The sequence below is a fragment of the Entelurus aequoreus genome, linkage group LG24 (assembly GCF_033978785.1).
Source record: "Entelurus aequoreus isolate RoL-2023_Sb linkage group LG24, RoL_Eaeq_v1.1, whole genome shotgun sequence".
Classification (NCBI taxonomy): Eukaryota; Metazoa; Chordata; class Actinopteri; order Syngnathiformes; family Syngnathidae; genus Entelurus; species Entelurus aequoreus.
Window position 1 is genome coordinate 41,843,730 of NC_084754.1, and position 15,217 is coordinate 41,858,946.

A 15,217-nucleotide genomic window follows, 5' to 3' on the forward strand; every position below is an offset into this window, starting at 1 on the left:
ACGCTTAAATCTCTGGAGTCTACATCAACTTCACATCTATTCCTCATTTCAAAATGTTTTAGTTTTTTTATGTTGTTTTTTTGTTTTCCGCCCTTTTTTGTCAAACAAAACTATGTTTTTTATGGCAAACACACAAAATATGCAAAATCTTCCACCAAAAATATTTTTCAAAGTGGAATATTTGATGTGAAGTAATGAGAACCTTGGATAGGTCAATAATTCATAGTAACATTGATTTTGATTCAATATTAAGTTTTGTGCAATGACCGTTTGAAAGAAAAAAAAAAAACAGCTTTGTTTTATTAGTCAAAATTGCAACTGTTTCTAAATTACATTTCACCTGTAAGCTTTTTTATTTCACTTTTGTTACGTTTTTGTTTATTTTAATAGTATTTTTAAAATGTGCCGTGGGCCTTTAAAACATTAGCTGTGGGCCACAAATGGTAAAAAAGATTAAAGAAAATAAATCATCTGCGTCCTTTCTGATTTCAATGCGTTAAAAAGACACAAAAAGCGTGTTAACGCCAACACTGGTTGACAGTATAACAAAATAAGTCACACTTATATTCTGTAACATTCACAGTTTTGGAAAAAAAGTGCAGAGGTAGAAATATTCAAAATAACCTCTTGTATATAATCTAAACATAAAAAATGCCTCAAAACAAGTTAATAAAAATTAAACAAAAAACAGCAGAGGAGCTCTCGCCCTGCACAGCTGTTTTGTGCTTTGTAATGTCGATATGGGCTTGTAGATTTTTGGCCCCTTTATTTGCCACATATATATACGTTGCTGCTTTGCACACAGTGCATTCTGCTTCCCATGTGTCACGGCCAGGACGAAAACACAGATACTTTTCCCGCAAATCATCCGTGAAGTTGCATTTACGTTTCGGCTTCTCTCTTTCGTTCTGTCTGGCGCTTGACTGTCTCGCTCTCTCGCTCTCTGTCTCTGCCCCTCCCTCACGAATGTTGCTGCGTGCGCACACCTTCACAATTCAACCCCTTCTTAACTCTGGACGTACATTGAAAATACACGCAACCCTAACTCAAAATACCGGACATTTGAGGCATTTAAGAAACCCCGCCCGGACAGACCGGACAGCCCCGCAAAAGAGGACATGTCCGGGGAAAAGAGGACGTATGGTCAGTCTACATGGACCTCTATTATTATCCCAGTTACTGACATGTTAGCATGTGTGCATCATTGAGTTGTGACAGGTATTCATTCAAATCCATTTAGTTTTGGGATTATGTAGATTTATATGCTTTTCTATGTTGCCTCACCTTCCCTGGCCACTGCTCGTCTCGCTTTGCTCTCATTGGTGGATTCACAGGTCCACAATGCGCTGTCTCTTTGACCGCTTCATTCTCTGCCAATTGTCCCTTTTGCTATGAGGCACTGGGAATAATGGACCAGGGGAAGGGCTGGGTAGGGTGGGGAGTGTGTTCCATGTCCGTGTGTGTGTGTGTGTGTGTGTGTGTGTCTGTGTGTGTGTGTGTGTGTGTCTTGCTAATGTTTCAGTCCAGTGATTGCATGCAAGCACACACTGCAGTAGAAGCCAGGAACGCTGCTACATCATGCTTTAATAAGGGCAGAGAAGACGCTATAGAACAGGGCTATTCAACCGCAGACTCCTAAACACAGCAGAGCATTCTGTCATATGCAAACCCCGTTTCCATATGAGTGTGGGAAATTGTGTTAAATGTAAATATAAACGGAATACAATGATTTGCAAATCCTTTTCAACCCATATTCAATTGAATGCACTACAAAGACAAGATATTTGATGTTCAAACTCATAAACTTTATTTTTTTTTGCAAATAATAATTAACTTAGAATTTCATGGCTGCAACATGTGCCAAGGTAGTTGGGAAATGGCATGTTCACCACTGTGTTACATGGCCTTTCCTTTTAACAACACTCAATAAACGATTGGGAACTGAGGAAACTAATTGTTGAAGCTTTGAAAGTGGAATTCTTTCCCATTGTTGTTTTATGTACAGCTTCAGTCGTTCAACAGTCCGGGGTCTCCGCTGTCGTATTTTATGCTTCATAATGCGCCACACATTTTCGATGGGAGACAGGTCTGGACTGCAGGTGGGCCAGGAAAGTACCCCCACTCTTTTTTTACGAAGCCACGCTGTTGTAACACGTGCTGAATGTGGCTTGGCATTGTCTTGCTGATATAAGCAGGGGCGTTCATGAAAAAGACGGCACTTAGATGGCAGCATATGTTGTTCCAAAACCTGTATGTACCTTTCAGCATTAATGGTGCCTTCTCAGATGTGTAAGTTACCCATGCCTTGGGCACTAATACACCCCCATACCATCACAGATGCTGGCTTTTCAACTTTAACAGTCTGGATGGTTCGCTTCCTTTTTGGTCCGGATGACACGATGTCGAATATTTCCAAAAACAATTTGAAATGTGGACTCGTCAGACCACAGAACACTTTTCCACTTTGCATGAGTCCATCTTAGATGAGCTCGGGCCCAGAGAAGCCGGCGGCGTTTCTGGGTGTTGTTGATAAATGGCTTTCGCTTTGCATAGTAGAGCTTTAACTTGCACTTACAGATGTAGCGACCAACTGTATTTAGTGACAGTAGTTTTCCTGAGCCCATGTGGTGATATCCTTTAGAGATTGATGTCAGTTTTTGATACAGTGCCGTCTGAGGGATCGAAGGTCACGGTCATTCAATGTTGGTTTCCGGCCATGCCGCTTACGTGGAGTGATTTCTCCAGATTCTCTGAACCTTTTGATGATATTATGGACCGTAGATGTTGAAATCCCTAAATTTCTTGCAATTGCACTTTGAGAAAGGTTGTTCTTAAACTGTTTGACTATTTGCTCACGCAGTTGTGGACAAAGGGGTGTACCTCGCCCCATCCTTTCTTGTGAAAGACTGAGCATTTTTTGGGAAGCTGTTTTTATTCCCAATCATGGCACCCACCTGTTCCCAATTTGCCTGCACACCTGTGGGATGTTCCAAATAAGTGTTTGATGAGCATTCCTCAACTTTATCAGTATTTATTGCCACCTTTCCCAACTTCTTTGTCACGTGTTGCTGGCATCAAATTCTAAAGTTAATGATTATTTGCACAAAAAAAAATGTTTATCAGTTTGAACATCAAATATGTTGTCTTTGTAGCATATTCAACTGAATATGGGTTGAAAATGATTTGCAAATCACTGTATTCCGTTTATATTTACCGTAATTTCCGGACTATAAGCCGCACCTGACTATAAGCCGCACCAGATAAATTTAGGGGGAAATACAGATTGCTCCATATATAAGCCACACCCGACTATAAGCCGCAGGGTTTTGATGTGTAATTAGCGTAGTATATAGGGGTTCCTGCTACCACGGAGGGGATTGTCGGGACAAAGATGACTGTTTGGGAACGCAAAGCGTCCCATTTATTAACAATAAATCTTTCAATCATTCAATCAAACTTTCACATCTTTGACATGGCGAACAGCATTCGTGCAGAGTACAAATAATACAACGGTGCAAAGTAATACAAAGTGCTCGCCTGTACGTTATCAAAATAACCAGCCTCCCGGTATATGAAAAGTCAGTCTTTAATCATTGTGTCATCGTCTTCCTCCTGCGTACTAAAACCACCGAAATCCTCTTCGTCGGTGTCGGAGAAGAACAGGCCGTAAATAAGCCGCACCCTTGTATAAGCCGCAGGGACCAGAACGAGGGGAAAAAGTAGCGGCTTATAGTCCGTACTCATATGGAAACGAAGTTTGTAGACAAGCTTTGAGTAGCTTCTATTTTATTATATACAGTTATTTCATTTATGACGACATTTTAGTGTCATTAGCTTTCTGAAAATGGCCCCAAGAACAACTTAGTTGAATAGCCATGCCCCACAAATTAGTCGTTGTTAGTTTATTTCATAATAATTCTAAGAACGTAAGGAGTTGCCATCCTAGATTGGTTTCTGTTCTGAAGTCAGGGGTTGGTTTTAGTTGTTTTTGAAGAAGAAACCATTTGCTTAGGATCGGCACATGCACATTTTTATGAGAGGTTTAGTATTTATACGGTGGTACCTCAACTTAAGAGTGTTTAAAGATAAGACCTGTCTATTGGCTGAAGCTGACTGAATTGTATACTTAAACGCTTTTAAATCTAAACTGAAAGCATTTGAAGGAGCCTCAGTTATCTGTAACAGTTTCACTCATCCTGTCATTTTACTTGTAACTTTGCTGCCTTTTGGCCAGGACTCCCTTTGAAAAAGAGGTTTTTAATCTCAATTGGATTTTTTTCCCCTGGTTAAATAAAGGTTAAATAAATAATTGTTGTGCTTTAAGTTGCGGGGGGAAAAAAACTGAGTTACAAGCATCCTCGCCGTTAGTTGGCGTAGCAAATGTCAATGTGAACCCCGTGAGGTCAAAACATCCGGTCTTACTTGCTAGCATTAGCTTATAGAGTAAAACAACTTGCACTGAGCCTGGTCTATAAAACCCGCTACACCTCCCTGATACCGAAGTACATGTCAAACTACTTCCTTAACGTAAATGACCGCCATAACCACAACACCAGGGGGAGCTCCACTAACCATGTTAAACCCAGATTCCGATCTAACAAAGGTCTTAACTCGTTCTCCTTCTATGCCACATCAATATGGAATGCACTCCCAACAGGTGTAAAAGAAAGGGCATCTCTATCCTCCTTCAAAACCGCACTAAAACAACACCTCCAGGTAACTTCAACCCTTGACTAACACCCTCCCCCTTCCACATCCCACCTCCCCGGATTGTAAATAATCAAATGTAAATAATCAAATGTCGATACTTATTCTTATGCTTTCTGATAACTCTCTCTATGTCCACTACTTGCTGTACATATCCTACCAAGTCAGTCCTACACTGTTTCAATGTCCATTTCTCTGATGATGCAATTGTTGATGACTAAAGTGTTGATATCAACCAAACCTAACCCCACAATTCCACACCCCGGATTGTAAATAATGTAAATAATTCAATGAATATACTCTGATGATTATCCTGTGTGATGACTATATTATGATAGTATATATATAGTATATATCTGTATCATGAATCAATTTAAGTGGACCCCGACTTAAACAAGTTGAAAAACTTATTGGGGAGTTACCATTTAGTGGTCAATTGTACGGAATATGTACTGTACTGTGCAATCCACTAGTAAAAGCTTCAATCAATCAATCAATCAATCAATAACTTGAGAGCGACATGACTTTGGGAAGGGAGAAAATGAGAGTGAAGGACATTGCTGAGAAGAAGAAGTTGATGATATTCGTTGAATTAAATAGTCTGCGCCATACAAAAACACCCACCAGGGATCCATTTATCCATGAAAATATGGAGAAGCTGCAGGACGGAGATATTGTAAAAGTCTTCTATCCAAGGTAAATGCTGTATATTATTGTTATATTACTTCATATCTACTCTAGTAGTACGGTGTATTGTATTTGTCGTGTTTACTTCTTATCTAAAAGTGTTTAAAAGGCATGTCACATGTTAGAATTGAGCTTTGGGTGTTTTGAGTTAGGAGCTTTGTCACCGTACCAATTAAGCTCGTAAGTTGAGGTACTACTGTCACTTAATTATCCAGCTTCATTCCACATAAAAGATGTAGACAAAGCAAATGTAATATTTTTGTATACTACTATTAAAGTTAATGTGTTTTGAATTGAATTCACTAAAAAAAAGGGAATGTTAAAGTTGCACTTTTACGGTTCCATCTCAGCATTGCAAGATTGCATGCACAGGGAAGAATAGATCAGGGAAGCAAGTGAGAGGTTAGTGCATCGAAGGGTCGGGCAGGGATTTACTTGGTTGCAGGCGGGACTGTTGCACGGCAGCCTCGGCGGCAGCAATGGCTATCCCGGCATCCTCCAGGTGGGCCTGAGTGACGCTGCTTTTGCTTTGGCTTCGAGACGGCCCGTGGGAGCGTAGCTGGCCATCTGAGGAGGACTTGGAGCTGCCTGGGCTGCTGTGGGATTTTTCCAGAGGCAACATCTGGCAGTCTGTGGGAACATTTGCATCAGGGAACACCTTGTAAAAGCATCGGTGGCCGTTTTGTAACCAAGATAGAGATATGCTATAGTTCAGTGGTTCTTAACCTGGGTTCGAACAAACCCTAGGGGTTCGGTGAGTCGGCCTCAGGGGTTTGGCGGAGGTCAAGACACACCCGACTCTTTGTGTAAATAAAAACTTCTCCCTATCGGCGTATTACGGATACGGCAACAGCAGAAGTCAGACTGATTTGCAGGTGTGTAATTTGTTGTGAGTTTATGCACTGTTTTGGTTTTGTTGTTTGAACAAGGTGATGTTCATGCACGCTTCATTTTGTGCACCAGTAAAAAAATATGGTAACACATTAGTATGGGGAACATATTCACCATTAATTAGTTGCTTATTAACATGCAAATTAGTAACATATTGGCTCTTAACTAGTCATTACTAAGTACTTATTAATGCCTTATTCGGCATGGCCTTATTATAAGCCTAACCCGCTAACTCTGGCCCTATCCCTATAACCCTAACCCTAACCAAATAACTCTAAATTAAGTCTTTGTTACTTAGAATATGTTCCCCATACTAAAGTGTTACCAAAAACATATAACTTTGTCTTGAATTTGAAAAAAAAACATTTTATTTTTCACTAAAGAAGGGTTCTGTGAATGCGCATATGAAACTGGTGGGGTTCGGTACCTCCAACAAGGTTAAGAACCACTTCTATAGATAATTAGGACTGTCAAAACTAACGAGTTATCTCCTGTGATTGATCACAAAACATTATGGCATTAATCATGTACCGCGTTTTTCGGACTATAAGGCGCACTTAAAATCCTTTCATTTTCTCAAAACCCGACAGTGCGCCTTATAACCCGGTGCGCCTAATGTACGGAATCATTTTGGCTGTGCTTACCGACCACAAAGCTATTTTATTTGCTACATGGTGTAATAATAAGTGTGACCAGTAGATGGCAGTCACACATAAGAGATATGTGTAGACTGCAATATGACTCAAGCAAACAACACCAACATTGTAAATGTTCCATTGAGAATATAGAACATTACACACGGCACTCAAAAATCTATCAGAACGTTTTTAGTATGACTTTGGTAAGCTATGAAGCCGTGCCGCTTGATGGATTGTACTGTGCTTCAACATAGGAGTATTATTATGGTGTGTGTATAAGGTAAGACATGTTACCTGGCATTTTTTTTCGCAATATTAGGCAAAAGCAACTTTTCTTACCTCCTGGTACCTGCTGATCTGTATTTGGGATCTGCATAAGTCCTGAAAGTTTGCGCACGTCCGCCTTTGTAGTCCGTGCCGACACCGTAGTCGATAAGCTTCTTCATTTTCTCTATTTTCTTGTTATGGGACATTCATCCTCAGTTTTTGCCATTTCTAATATAAAGTAGTCTAAAGTTCTAACTTATGTCTGTCAGTAAACTCGCTATGAAAGCGCTAAAACATACCGGTGTAGTGAGTTTACCTTATTCACCCAAGGAATAAATGACGTGCATTCAAGTAAAACATTAACAAATTGTTCCTGTATGACAATCTGACATTAAAATGATATTTGTGTCCAAATATTGGTGTCTTTTTAAAAATGATTTAAATTTAAGTGATTTACTGCAATGAATCGCAATTTAATCTAAATGAAAAAGTGTGATTAACCTATTTGAAAAATGTAATCGTTTAACAGAACTCATGTTTATGTAATTCGACTGGAATTTGTATTTCGCTTCAAAATGTTGTGAACCAACAGAATGTTATTTTGGGTCCCAACCTGTAGTCTGGCATACCCTGGTCAAAAGTAACAGCTTAGCCCGGTGGTTCTCAAACTGTTTTCAGCTCAAAAACCTTGGCTCTCCAAGTAGCATAACGACCAACATTAAAACCAAGTATGCATTAAAAAGAAGGCAGTGGTTTTGTATTTCAAGTATGTTTAAAATTGTTGGCCACTGTAACATTAAACACAGTTTGAACAGTAACACTGTGTTTGAATATGGGAAAATAAAAGACTATCACTTAATTGACGGAACCTGCGTACCACCAGTGGTACATGTACCACAGTTTGAGGATCACTGGCTTAGCTATCCGGAATCAAAGATGGGGGAAATTACGATAGCAGGCAAGTGGTACTACCAGTGCAAGAATAAGAAAATAATACCGGTAGTTTGTAAATGAATGAATGACAATAAATGTGGTTAATATTATCACAGCTTGATTCATTCGAATCAGTATTGTCCCAATGCAGTAAAAGCTAACGTACTCGTTCTCCTACCTTTGGATGGATCAGGGAAGATTCCATGGCTTCTGCTCTTGATTACAGAGTTTTTAGGCGAATCGTAACTCCCTTCTCCCTGTTCTGCTCCTTGCCCCTGCCCCATCCCGGGCCCTGATAGATGGCCCTGGCCCGGGGAGTGTCCTTGACCGTGTCCCTGAGTGGATCCAGACCCAGGTGGTCCTTGAGCTCCTTGGTGGACTCTGCTGTGCTCAATGCTCTCGCTCTGCTCCTTCAATGGCAGCCAGCGAGGCGTGTTGTCTAACTGGGCTGTGTTTGACAAGTCAATCAACACCTGAGATGCGAGAAAACAGGCAGCGTGAGGCTGGAAGGAACTGTCGGCATCAACTCAACACGAGGCCTTGACTCCAAGAGCACTCACTTCTCCAAGAAAGTCATTGGATGACGATCTGTCGTAATCCCACACGGTTACCTCCAGGGTCTTTTTCTTCAGCTGAAATGAAGAGAAAGACAACAATTGGAGAAATGCTTGCCTTTGTGTTCTGTTATATTTCTGATGGTGTCCCTCTCCCAGGACAGAGTGACTGTGTGATTAGCCAAGAATATGCCAACAAGGAATCGTCAAACAAAAAGCCTTATTTGTTTCAGCGAGCCTCAAGACTGGAACTGCAGCTTCCAGGAGAAAGAGTATGGGCCTGATTACTCTCCTCATGTCCTCTCGGCCTACTGTCCTTAAATACCTTTTACACGAAAACACTTACTCTTTGTAGTTTCAGCCTTGGGGCCGGCCAGTTTGGACAACACCCAGTTTGTACAAATGCAGACAACACCTGGGCGTTGTCACTTTGCTAAATGAGGTCGGTTGACCTCCAGCCCCTGATCTCTACTCCTACCGGTGGGGGCTCTTACCAGATGTGTTTATACTTCCTCCTAAAATCCAACTGCTGCTATCCTTTAAGTTCCCCAATGTCCTGGGGGCAAGAGCCACCACTCTTTGGATGAGCTGTGACCGACATCTGCAACTGAAGCTATCTAAGGGCATATTTCCTTAATAGAATAATCCCCTAAAATATTCTGTGACCAAATACAGATGGATGCTGGTTAAAAATTGTTTAAGAAATATGTACACGGTATAATTTACCATAGTGCTTTTCCATAAGTGTATAAATGATGTTTGAAGGCTTGTGTGAGCATGGTAGTCCTGCATGATGTCAATACATGCCTGCATCTGTGTGAGTGTGTGCAGAACTTGATGAAAGGAGCACTTTAGAGTCGGTGTGGTCTTTGTGAGAAAGCAGTGAGATGTGATTAAAAGGAGGACGTCTAAAAGGCTAAAAGTCAGAAATGGTATTCACAGAGTGCAGACCTTTGCCTCCAAGTCATGTTTCCATCCAGAAAATAATTAAAAAATGTCCACATCTGCCTTTAAATTCCATGCTTGGTCCATGTACTGTTGTTGTTGCCTTCCATGTGATTATCAAAACATTAGAACTCTGATAATGCAACGTTTAAGAATATAGCTCAATGTAGGCTATCGTTAGGTTTACACCACAATGTGTTGTGTACAGATTGGCAGGAAGTTGAAACAACATGTTAATGTTATGTTAAAATTGTGTACTAAAACAGCATGATCTACTAATGGTTTGTGTGTACTAAAACACTTGATTGGACACACAAAGCTGAGCTACTAAGCTCATTCGCAGAAGATTGCGTCCATTTAGCATGTCTGCTTTCACGTATTGCTTGGTTTTAAATGACGTCACGTCTGTTCCCAATGGGCACCAGGCGCCATTTAGCCTATGCTTGAAGGGCAGAGGAGTGAGAGTGCAAGATTTTACAAAACAACGAAAAAAGTAGCACGCACTCCAGTCCAAGGGGGCAGAGTCGAAGAATGCACAAGTTTTCAGTGATCACTTCGTTAAAGGTTTGTTTGATATACTTGTATTATTTTCCATTTAAGTATTATCTTGATATTATTTGTATTTCTTTCAACACGTTTTTGCTTTGAGTGTTTTGTAAACCACCAAATAAAAGAAAGCAAATGTGAGTGAAACCTAACAGAGTAAACTACTGAAAGCCACTACTACCGACCACGCAGTCTGACAGTTTATATATCAATGATGAAATCTTAACATTGCAACACATGCCAATACGGCCGGGTTAGATTACTAAAGTGCAATTTTAAATTTCCCGCCAAATATCCTGCTGAAAACGTCTCGGTGTGATGACGCCTGCGCGTGACGTCACGGATTTTAGAGGACATTTTGGGACAGCATTGTGGCCAGCTATTATGTCGTCTGTTTTCATCGCAAAATTCCACAGTATTCTGGACATCTGTGTTGGTGAATCTTTTGCAATTTCTTCAATGAACAATGGAGAGAGCAAAGAAGAAAGTTGTAGGTGGGAAGCGGTATATTTCGGTCGGCTGCAGCAACACAAACACGTAGCCGATGTTTCATTGTTTACATTCCCGAAAGATGACAGTCAAGCTTTACCATTGGACTGTGGAGAACTGGGACAACAGAGACTCTTACCAGGAGGACTTTGAGTTGAATACGCGGACGCGGTACCGTGAGTACGCAACCAGAATGTTGCCCTAAGCATTTTGTTTAATTTGTATGTGTAACGCAGTACGCAGCTGCCGCTTCCAAACATTTGATCGCTTGCCCATACGTGCGTGCCGCTATGTGCATGTCACGTACGTAACTTTGGGGACTTTGGGGAAATATTTGTGCTGTATGAACTTTGGGGAAGTGAACGGTACTTTGGGCTGTGGGATTGAGTGTGTTGTGCGGGTGTTTGATTTGTACTGGTGGGTTATATGGACGGGTAGGGGGAGGTGTTTGTTATGCGGGATTAATTTGTGGCATATTAAAAATAAGCCTGGTTGTGTTGTGGCTAATAGAGTATATATATATGTCTTGTGTTTATTTACCGTTTTAGTCATTCCCAGCTGAATATCAGGTCCCACCCGCCTCTCACAGCATCTTCCCTATCTGAATCGCTTCCACTGCCCTCTAGTCCTTCACTCTCACTTTCCTCATCCACAAATCTTTCATCTTCGCCCAAATTAATGGGGAAATTGTCGCTTTCTCGGTCCGAATCGCTCTCGCTGCTGGTGGCCATGATTGTAGACAATGTGCTGATGTGAGGAGCTCCTCAACCTGTGACGTCACGCGCATATCGTCTGCTACTTCCGGTACAGGCAAGGCTTTATCAGCGACCAAAAGTTGCAAACTTTATCGTCGATGTTCTCTACTAAATCCTTTCAGCAAAAATATGGCAATATCGCGGAATGATCAAGTATGACACATAGAATGGATCTGCTATCCCCGTTTGAATAAGAAAATCGTATTTCAGTAGGCCTTTAAGCTTTTACCAAAGGCAGCAGTCATATATGAGGCTTTTAATACACAATGACATCTAAAGTTATATTTTTGCTGAAGACGGGAAAAAGCACGCGCACTCATAAACAGCCCGTGCAACAACAAACATGATGGTATGGTAAACGCAAAGATAAATCATAAAATGCAACCTTACCCGAGCAAAAACAATGCCTATTTATGTGTCTGTCGTTCAATTTCATCTTTGAAACCGATGAACGACTTAAGGGTTGATTTGGACACAGCAGGTACCAAAACTATGGCGTCTGATAGCATTTTTTAGTGATGGTTGTTTTTTCAACTTCTTGCCACGTGCATTTTCTCGGGTCCAGATCATTCTAGCATCTCCAAGAAAATAGGTCCTGTTGTCAAGATCTCACTTTTATACTGGCCAGACAAGGAGGCACATATTATAGTTGTGTGCTGCATGTTCAGCAAAACACTGCAAGCTGGAGCATGATGCCGGATGTGTAGGAGGGTCTCCATTATGACTGCTGGTATACACGCAAAATCCTAATTTAAATACGGTGGTATACACCACTTTTGCAATTTATTGCGTAAGCAGTTTCAGTAGATAATTTTCAACACGCCCACAAATAGTACAAACAATTGTATAGTTTGCCCACGCTATTGAGCACTTGTTATTTAGGATCTTAGTGAATCAGGTGCCGCGTTTTCTTTTGTATGAACAATAGAACTGTTTGGTCTACCATTTGTGCATTTGTTTTGGACTTGATACGTGTTTTCAGGAGGATATGAGAGGTGACTAAAACAGGCCCATACCCTCGTTGGCATAGGTAGTTTGTGTTTTTGTCGCCAACATGCACTCGACAAACGTTATAAAAACCCACAGAGAGACCAACAGCTACGGTGAGACCTGAAGCGACATACTCCACAAAAGTGGTGGACGACTGAATGCAAGAACATGTTAAATCACATGAGACCAAACAGCTAGACAGCTTAATGGTCTTGTTTACGGGCACCTTGACTGTGCTCAGGACTCAGAATAGCCTGTTTCCAACAGCATATCCCAATTTTGCATTGTAAATCCAAATTTCTACAGACTGAGCGACAACAAATATCCCCAAATTGACTCTTGTGGGGATATAGACAAGGTTTTATGTCGGCATGAAGCCTACATGATGATTGCAGTCATACATTTTAGAGCAGGGGTCACCAACCTTTTTGAAAGCAAGAGCTACTTCTTGGGTACTGATTAATGCGAAGGGCTACCAGTTTGATACACACTTAAATAAATTGCCAGAAATAGCCAATTTGCTCAATTTACCTTTAACTCTATGTTATTATTAATAATTAATGATATTTACATTTAATTGAACGGTTTAAAAGAGGAGAAAAAACGAAAAAAAAATGACAATTAAATTTTGAAACATAGTTTATCTTCAATTTCGACTCTTTAAAATTCAAAATTCAACTGAAAAAAAGAAGAGAAAAACTTAAAAAAAATAATTTATGGAACATCATTAGTAATTTTTCCTGATTAAGATTAATTTTAGAATTTTGATGACATGTTTTAAATAGGTTAAAATCCAATCTACACTTTGTTAGAATATATAACAAATTGGACTAAGCTATTTTTCTAACAAAGACAAATCATTATTTCTACTAGATTTTCCAGAACAAAAATTTTAAAATAAATTCAAAAGACTTTGAAATAAGATTCAAATTTAATTCTACAGATTTTCTATATTTGCCAGAATATTTTTTTTGAATTTTAATCATAATTTTGAAGAAATATTTCACAAATATTCTTCGTCGAAAAAACAGAAGCTAAAATAAAGAATTAAATTAAAAAATTTATTTATTATTCTTTACAATACTTTTTTTTTTTTTTACTTGAACATTGATTTAAATTGTCAGGAAAGAAGAGGAAGGAATTTAAAAAGGTAAAAAGGTATATGTGTTCAAAAATCCTAAAATAATTTTTAAGGTTGTATTTTTTCTCTAAAATTGTCTTTCTGAAAGTTATAAGAAGCAAAGTAAAAAAATTAATGAATTTATTTAAACAAGTGAAGACCAAGTCTTTAAAATATTTTCTTGGATTTTCAAATTCTATTTGAGTTTTGTCTCTCTTAGAATTAAAAATGTCGGGCAAAGCGAGACCAGCTTGCTAGTAAATAAATAAAATTGAAAAAATAGAGGCTGGTAAGTGCTGCTATTTGAGCTATTTTTAGAACAGGCCAGCGGGCTACTCATCTGGTCCTTACGGGCTACCTGGTGCCCGCGGGCACCGCGTTGGTGACCCCTGTTTTAGAGCAATCAGGGTTTGGCATAGGATAAATTAAAATTATTACCAAAAACAGCTTAATCATCCATTTATTTTCGATACCCCCTGTCCTCATAGGGGCACCGGTGAGTTTGAGGCTTTCCCAACAAACTTTGGGTGAGAGGCGGGGTACACCCTTGACTGGTTGCCAGCCAATCACAGGGCATAGGTTGACACGACTATTCACACTCACATGAACGCCCATGGACAATTTAGAGTGTCCAAATCCCTTAACATGCATGTTTTTGGTATATGGAAATAAGCCACAGTACCCAGAGAAAAAACAGGGAACGTGGAACCGCCGCACAAAGATGCCCAAACGGAGATTTGAGCCCTCGATCTCCTGACTGTGAGGTCAACATGCTAAACCACCACAGCTTTATCATGCAAAACCTAAACCACTAAATACTGGTTGGTACTTGTGGGTGACAACAAGCTCTTGAACGACATGAGACTAAAGTGATGAGTTATGGGAGAGCAGATACAAGGTTGCACAGGGATACCGAAAGTTAGGACGCAATTACCGGAGGAATTTAACATCCACTTTGTCTAAAGTAGTCTTGCAAGTAAAAATTTCAGAATCTGCAGATTTGTGCACATCTGGTCTTCTCTTGCGGTCTTTGTGATGTCCAGTAGTGGTAATTGACAAACTTTTTTTGTCAGATATTTTTTCCTTTTTCAACCATTTTGACCAGTTAACAACAAGTAAATAAAAGGTGCTCCCTTCATTCGGGCCATAGTCCTCCATAATGTGCACACATTTACAAAGTGCGCATGTGTGTTTCTTGGTGTGTACCTCACCTGTTCCAGATGGATGTTCTTGTAGATAACCGTCTGGTTCCATTCTGGATTCATGGTCTTCTGTGCATACTTGGTCCTCCTCTTGTTGTCAACACTGAAACATTATGACGACAACTCAAATCTCGAAACGTCTACCCGCTTTTACTTAACATCCTGGTGGTCCTCGGTTTACGACGTTCCGTGTTACGACGTTCCGTGTTATAACGTTCCGTGGTTATGACGTTTTGTGGTTTTGAACAAAATCTCATACATCAGTTACGGACTTCATTTTGTTGTCCGTAAATAAGAAACTGACTCAAAAACTACTTACGGCGTTTGCGGTGAAAGATTACATGATGTTCAACTCATGCGGCATCGGAACTGAGGAAGAATAACATTGCTTATTAGTTCACTTTTTCCACTTCATTATGCTCTCAAACGTCATCGGAGATAAGGAAAGCCATCACCATGGAAGTACAAATTTACATCACCCATCCATCCATCC

At 40.1% G+C, this 15,217-nt stretch overlaps 1 protein-coding gene across 1 annotated transcript in view; it reads right to left on the bottom strand.

Annotated features, from left to right (window-relative positions):
• pclob (piccolo presynaptic cytomatrix protein b) overlaps positions 1 to 15,217 on the bottom strand; it is a 191,556-nt gene that overhangs the window by 24,730 nt on the left and 151,609 nt on the right. The window contains 4 exon segments of the mRNA XM_062035174.1: positions 5,830 to 6,024; positions 8,302 to 8,596; positions 8,684 to 8,755; positions 14,734 to 14,827. Of these exon segments, the coding sequence (XP_061891158.1) occupies positions 5,830 to 6,024; positions 8,302 to 8,596; positions 8,684 to 8,755; positions 14,734 to 14,827 (656 nt within the window).